Source organism: Sinocyclocheilus grahami, unplaced genomic scaffold, assembly GCF_001515645.1.
Source record: "Sinocyclocheilus grahami isolate Dianchi unplaced genomic scaffold, SAMN03320097.WGS_v1.1 scaffold324.1, whole genome shotgun sequence".
Taxonomy (NCBI): domain Eukaryota; kingdom Metazoa; phylum Chordata; class Actinopteri; order Cypriniformes; family Cyprinidae; genus Sinocyclocheilus; species Sinocyclocheilus grahami.
In genome coordinates, this window is record NW_015505503.1 from 675,395 (window position 1) to 682,993 (window position 7,599).

The following is a 7,599-nucleotide window of genomic DNA, read 5'->3' on the forward strand; positions in this document are numbered from 1 at the left end:
GAAAGTCGTGTATGCCTAAGGTTAAAAATAAATGATGTTTATAGTGAATTCCCCTATAAATGGTCTATTTTATGATTTAGTTTTAATCCATATGATGCGTGTGCTAAGTGAGTGAACATCACACAACAAACAACAGAATTTCACACGCTCTCTCTCTCTCTCGCTCCCTACCGTTAAGTAACTTGTGCATTATTTTACTTACTTGTTTTTGACATATCCGACCGAACTACAAACTTTTCAGTGATGTCTGTGAGAAAGGTATGTTCACTCGACAAGCTAGCGCATCTGCACCGCCACGCGCTCAAGTAAGCGTGATTTGCTCATCAGCTCGCACACATCAGCTGTACAGTCAATACTGAATGTTTAACATTATATTCATTACTTCCTAGAGATCCTTAATCTCTAATAACTCCATTCTGCTGTCTGTTGTTCTGTTGTCGGTGTTTCATTGTCTGAATATGGCACTTAACACATGCTGTGTGGTATCGGCGTTTGGTATCGGGGCTTTTTAACGAGTATGAGTACAGGAGCTCAGTATCGGGCCCGATACCGATACTGCATCCCTAATAGTCTCCATAGCGACAGTTTGAGTTATTAACAGAACACCATAGATCACATCATCTGATTACCACACTAGATATAATCATAGAAATTGATATTTAGGCAATACATTAATGCAACCACAGTCGAGAGTTTTTTTCGCAGTGATGCCATAGAAGAACTAGTTTGGTTCCCTAAAGAATCTTTCAGTGCAGTTCTTAAAAGAACAATTTGATATTCTAAAGAACCCTTTTCCACTATTAAGAACATTTTGTGCAATGGAAAGGTTCCAAGGATGTAAAAGGTTATTAGATGCCAAAGAGCTTTTATATTTAAGATTGTAAGAGACTTCTAAAAGCCAGATTTAGAGTTAAAATGCTTACAGTAGCATGTGTTGATATATTTTTGAGTGTTCAGACACTCAAAAAGTAAAATTGTCATCATTTCCTCACCTCATGTCATTCCAGGCCTTTTCTGTAATGCAGAATGTTTTTATTTTAATGCTTTTTAATGTTATGTTTTTTTAATAATTATGTTTTACAAGTGTGTTTAAGATCCAAGGAGTGATGAAGGATTACTGGCATATCCCTCTGTTTATCTTCATCATATTTTATGGAACTGGCCAGTCCAGGAACACGCAAACAGGTACCTAGCAAACACAGAACGTTCCCCTAATATTAGTATATGGTTCCCGTTTAGATATTATATTTTTACAGCCATAAAATAATGTTCCCAGAATGTTGCAGGGAGTATTTTTAGACAACTTTAAAATAACTTATACAGAATGTTCCCTAATAATTATTTGTAGCAGAACATTCTGCAAACCTAGAAAAAAGATCATTATATTTATATATTTATAAAAAAAAAGTTTGTTTTGTAATGTTCTGGGAACCAAAAACTAACATTTCCAAAACGTTCTGAGAACCAATTAATGTTAGTTTGGTATATTTACGTCCATCTGTTTTGTAGGGAACTCTGTTTTTTGCCCATTTTGTAACGTTATAAATATTTAAAAACAAAGCATGTTTTCTAATCTCTTATGTTTGTCGTGGTTCAACCATAAACAGCAGGTCTGGCCTGTGTGAATGACTACGTGACGAACATTTCTTGTGTGTGGTGGAACTCTACAGATTTCTCCGGCCAGCGATGTGAGCTTGTGGGGAAAAGTGACACAAAAAGGTTTTAGTTTCAAGTCTCGGAATAGACCATTTTAACATTGATAAATAAACCTTCTCAAATCTGAATTGAATTTAAATGTGTTTGTAGATCATGCAAGCTGGTGCCACTAAGCAGTCAAACACATCCTAAAAGAAGTTGTTCTTTAAATTTTGACAAACGTGTGAGTAGAAATGGATAAAATTTCAGTTAAATTATTATTGACACTGATTAACATGTATTCTCTTCCTACATTCCCCTCTCTTTAACAGAACTTTTTTTTCCTTAACAAAATCTGGTTGAATGTAATCTGTAATGGATCTGTCATCACTAAACTGCATTATCAGCCTGGCCGACACAGTAAGTGGAAGAATTTCTGCTATTAATGGGTTGTAGATATGTTTAAAACGCCAGGTAAATGTAAAAATAAAACACACACACGTACAGTATTGCAGTAAAATAAAATTCAACAAAGATCATATGCAAATTTGTGTTGAAAAAGCGTGTGAACTTCAGTCATTTGGTTTGAGAATGGTCTTTTTAATCCTTGGCACAATTAGACAAACTCTTCAATAGGCTACCTTTTACACAAAACATGGCATTTAGGAGATAAACTTGGTCAAAATCTATAATAATGTGATAAATGGAAACAGTAGGCCTACTAGTTCACCTCTTTTTGTACTTGCGAGTGTCTGTTCGGTCACTTTATGCACTTTATCTTTACGCCATTGAAATGTAACGTATATAACGTGTAGAATTAAATGTGTTTATTACACATATCCAGTCTTTATATATATATATACATTTTCTGAGTTTTGTGTGTATGCGTGTGTGTTTAAGCCATTATTAGAGGATTCAGTCACCGCAAACCCCCCATAATCAGTATGATGGTTGCTATGCAATGAATTTAAGGATGCTACTTGTAGTTTACATTTAAGCATTTGTAACTTGCATCACAGTCAAAGTGTACACCAGCCCCTGCATTCCTTATGAATGAAACCCATGTCTTTGCTGTTGCTAGCACCATGCTCATTTTAAATGTTCTTCATGGTTGCTTGTACTTTATTTTTGTTTTTAAATGACAGTTAAGACCCAGCCACCAGATAAGCCCACTGTAAGCGGGGACAACATAACTTGGAGTAAAGGCAGTAACTTTCCAAAAGCCGTAGACTCTTATGAATTTCAGCTGCAGTTTAAAGCCACATATACAAGCTGGGAGGTAAGTGAGCATTCGTGTTTGATTTACATGTTTTCTTTAACATTTAACTAATTATTTAATGAAATAAAATGACATGCATTTTAATCTTTAGTAACCTGCCCACAAGTCAAATACAGCATCATTTTAAATGTATGTTTTTGTGTATGATTGCATATTTTTGCATGCTTCTGCGCTATAGACGGCAGCACATAGGAATGTCTCTCATGGAAGTTACGTGCTGCTGGACCATAATTTACTGACTGTAGGAGAAGAGTACCAGGCCAGGGTACGTGTGAAGCCTGTTGAGCCCAAAAATGATGGTTATTTTCGGGGGGAATGGAGCGACTGGAGTCCTGCTGCATCCTGGAGGTCTGAGATTGGAAAGCCACCAGTGAAACCAGGAGATGATGCATCTCCACCAGGTGGTGCTTCTTGCTGGCCCAGTAATATTTGTCTGTGAGTTAAGATGATAATATATTTCATGACAGCTTTTTTTTCTTCTTTTTTTTAGTACTTGGTGATATGCATATTGTTCTGATCATTGGATTCCACATATTGCTTGTTCTCGCTGGTCTTTGTTTGGTCATCTACAAGGCAAAGAAAAGCAACCGGTGAGTATTAGATGTATATGTGATATGTCTTGATGTCTTGATGGCCCTTCCTTTATTTAGTAACACATCCTTGTTGACTTTTTCTAGCTCCTCCTCTTTGATATATATTAACATTTTTACATTACATTTATTTATTTATTTATTTCAACAAATGAATGAAATCACACAAGTCTGACTTTGAAACAAGTTCCAAAGTTTGGTAACAGAGTTGCAAAAATGTCCAACCCCAGAGAACACGAGCAAAAAATAATGCACACATTTTTAGTTTGACCTCCTGAGGTGGAAGAACAACATTTTCTGAAGTTTAAAGCCTTGTTATTGACCCTTTGTTGGAGAGGAACAAATATTTGACCTCATTTTTGAAGACGTTCAAGCCCTAGTTTTTACTCTATTTGTGGAAAGTGCTGTGTGGGCATGTGTCTGTAGGTGTGTGTGTGTTTCTGCCTACAGTATTTCCGTGTCAGTATGTTGGTGTTTTTACCTGATATTTGTGTTTGTTTGTGCCTCATTATCAAGCATTTTTTCTTTGCAGATCATTAAAACCAAACAATCGACATGTTCCAGACCCCTCCAAATATTTCCAGCCTCTTCACACTGTTCATGGTGGAAACTTCCGGGTGAGTTCAGTTTTATTTCCTGCATGTGCACTATGCTAGTTTCCAAAGTGCTTGTGTTTAAACTACCATTCAAACATTTGAGGTCAGTGTGATTTTTTAAAATGTTTTTGAAAGAAGCCTCAGGGCTGCATTTCTTTGATCAAAGACACAGTAAAAACGGTAATATTGTGAAATATTATTACAATTGTAAAAAAACTTTCTATTGTAAAATATTTTCAAATTTCAGCATCATTAGTCTTCAGTGTCACATAATCCTTCAGAAATCATTCTAAGAAGCTGATTTGCTGCTCAAGAAACGTTTCCTCTCAATGTTGAAATCAGTTGTTCTGCTGAACATTTTTGTGGCAACGGTGATACCTTTTTAATTTGAAATAGAAATTCTATAATTATATTATAAATGTCTTTAATGTCCCTTGTTTTGATCAATCTAATGCATCCATGCTGAGTACATGTATTCATTTCTTTTTTTTTACATTTTACAGAACTTTTGAATGGTGGTGTATACTGATATTGCTATTTTCACCAGTACAGTGGCAATTCATTCTTTTACTTTCTACATTGTGTATTCACACCAACAGATTTGAGAATACATAAGTGTATAAGAATAATCATAACATTCTCAGTTTCACACATAGTTCTTCCTATGCAAAAACGTACCCATAAAAACTCTCACACACACACACCCATGTTAACAGATGTGGCTGAAACCTTTATTTCTTGCAAATGCCTACCCATATCTTCTTGCAGCAAGCCACAAAACACACACACTGACCGCATGCTGTTTCCTCTTACCTGTCCACAGAAATGGCTGGGCTGTCAGAATTCTGTTGGGCCATTTCTCACCCCTCAGTCATGTGACTATATCTCACCTGTAGAGGTCTCAGATTTTTGGGACGTGTCCTTGATAGATCCAAACGCTCAGATGTCTGCTGCCGCGTTCGTTCACTCCAATCAGGTGGACTCTGGACTGGACAACAGCGGCACTAGTCATGCATCATCATCTGGTTTCTCTAACACGGGCTACTTCTATAGCAAATCCAATACAGGCTCTCTTCATCTCGAATCCTGCCCCGTGTACTTTACCTACCACCCTGAGGAAGGCACAAGCTCCGCTCTCTTGTCGCCTGGGTCTTCATACGACTGTTTGCAAACCCCAAGTTACCAGACGGAACAGCCCATAAGCCCAGATTCAGGGTTCGACATGCCTGAAGAGGAGCATTGTGAAGAAGAAGACATCAGTGGCGCGGAGAGATGTGCGGCAGAAGGACATGTGCTGGTTCCCTTCATTATGTCGCTGTCACAGGGTTCCCTTGATGCTGTTCACCCAGTAGAGAGTTTCACTCCAGTGGCCGTCATCACACCATGGTTTGAACCTGTGAGAGCACCCAGTTGCGTTTCCACCGCTGAGCCTGCAGAGGGCGCCGTGATCAGACCCTCCTCCATGATTGAGCCCAGCAGCAGTGGATATCTGACCCTGAAGGAGATGCAGAAATACAGCAACAAATCCATCTGAACGGAGGCCTAGTCCGTCTCTGTCTGTATAGGGGAGACCCGGGTTAAATAAAACTCAGGTTAGGTTTATTTTTGAAAGTCAGTTTCTAAGCAAACAGATAGAGTACAGTTCAAACGTTTGGGGTCAGTAAATGTTTTAATGTTTTTGAGAGAAGCCTCTTACACTCACCAGGGCTTCATTTATTTGAAAAACAAAAAAACATAAAAAATAGTAATGTTGTGAAATATTATTAGAATTGAAAAGAACTGTTTCATTTTAAAATGTAATTTATTCCTGCGATGGCAAAGCTGAATTTTCAGCAGCCATTACTCCAGTCTTCAGTGTCACATCAGAAACATTTTTATTATTATAAAATGCTGCTTTATATTTTAGTGGACACCGTCCTTTGTAACATTTGTGTAATGTTAATAATGTCTTTACTGTCACTTTTGATCAATTGAATGCGTCCTTGCTGAATAAAAGCATTATAAAAAAATTGTAAAAAATGCACTGACCCCAAACTTTTGAAATTTTTTAGTGTACCTTGAAGACTCGGCAAAAAAAAAAAAATCTATTGAACATTTTTAGAATTATTATTCACGAAAAACTGTTAGAAACCTTTGTACAGCGACATGATAAGCTAGATTTAAAGGCATCTTCTGGGTTGAACACAATTTAAGCTCTATTTGAATGTCAGTACCACTGTAATAAGGACGATATAAACAAATTTACAGCTCAGATAACACGTTTTTGTATGGAAAGAACATTCCTGTTAAGCGATTGTTACACTTTTGTTTGACACATATGAAGGAAGCAGTACATTTGTGTTTAATTATCTTGTTTAAATTTGCTTTATTGATTTAATCATGTTTTATTTTGCAAATGTTAATGCAGAGTATATAGTATATACACCTTTAATCGCTGGGGAACCTTTTATGTTGCTACCATTTCATATTTTAATTTGTGAAATATAATTGGCAAAAATGATTTCGTTGTTCAAGTCTCCAAACTGAACATTTTTGGTATTCAAAATCGAGCGCAAAGCATTTGCTTGATTTTTCAGCTGCTATATTAATTGTTATTCATGTTTATCTCACTGCTATGAACATGGTAAAAATGCTGCTTTTTCAAATGTGAATTATTTGTTTAGAAATTCAGGGGGTCATTTTTGACTGCACGGCAATCCATCAATACAGAAGCCTCAAGCTTGTGCGGGGTAAAAATCTAGAGATATTACAACACTCCTGTATACTGATGTCTATACGTTTTCTAACAGAAAGTTTTAAAGCAACTGTATGCAGTTTTGTGTATTTTTGTGACTTTAGCACCATAAAGTTCATTGATTGGAATCACTGTTGTAATTACAGTTGTACACGTGAATTGTTGCTGCCATAAAACAACACTTTTCGCAGAATTTCGTACCCGCTCACCAAACCTACATGCTTCCAGAACAGACATTTAAGGGGAATGTGGAAAAGAAACAGAAGCCATTTGCCTTATTAGAAGTCAGAGTACCATCAGAATGATTTTAAAACTGATATTGCAAGGTTTAAAAAAAGACATACAGTTGCTATGAGGACTTTAGTTGCATTGTTTGAGCATTTCTGGATCATACCTTTTAGAAAGCTCTAGCATTAAAATAAACTGTATTCACTTTTTTCTAAACTAGTAAAATATGCATTTTTATTTGAAGAATGCAATTCATTTTGTACTTGTTGCAATTATATAATACTTGTTTTATGTTTGTTACTTTTTAATGTTTTTTTTTAATAGTTATCCTGTGTATTCTTGAATTTTAAATGTTTTTACAGAATGGAATAAATTCCCAAAAATATGATGGTGTTAATGTCTTGTTGTTTACACACAAAAAATCTTGTGTGTGTGTGTGCGCGCACGTTTTTGTGACAAATGAGGACATAAATTTGTATAATGACAAAGGTATGACATAGGTATTACAAGGAGAAGGTGACTTTTCAGGACATTATG

At 36.2% G+C, this 7,599-nt stretch overlaps 1 protein-coding gene across 1 annotated transcript in view; it reads left to right on the plus strand.

The window, feature by feature from the left end:
- The window catches only part of il2rb (interleukin 2 receptor, beta), a 9,666-nt gene extending 3,867 nt beyond the window's left edge, over window positions 1–5,799 (plus strand). Inside the window, exons 2-10 of the mRNA XM_016294769.1 lie at window positions 1,085–1,185; window positions 1,608–1,719; window positions 1,807–1,879; window positions 1,968–2,055; window positions 2,781–2,914; window positions 3,093–3,315; window positions 3,405–3,504; window positions 4,037–4,121; window positions 4,924–5,799. Coding sequence (XP_016150255.1) covers window positions 1,107–1,185; window positions 1,608–1,719; window positions 1,807–1,879; window positions 1,968–2,055; window positions 2,781–2,914; window positions 3,093–3,315; window positions 3,405–3,504; window positions 4,037–4,121; window positions 4,924–5,634 — 1,605 coding nt within the window. The 5' untranslated portion in view covers window positions 1,085–1,106 and the 3' untranslated portion in view covers window positions 5,635–5,799. The remainder of the gene's footprint in view (window positions 1–1,084; window positions 1,186–1,607; window positions 1,720–1,806; window positions 1,880–1,967; window positions 2,056–2,780; window positions 2,915–3,092; window positions 3,316–3,404; window positions 3,505–4,036; window positions 4,122–4,923) is intronic.
- The last annotated feature ends 1,800 nt before the right edge of the window (window positions 5,800–7,599 follow it).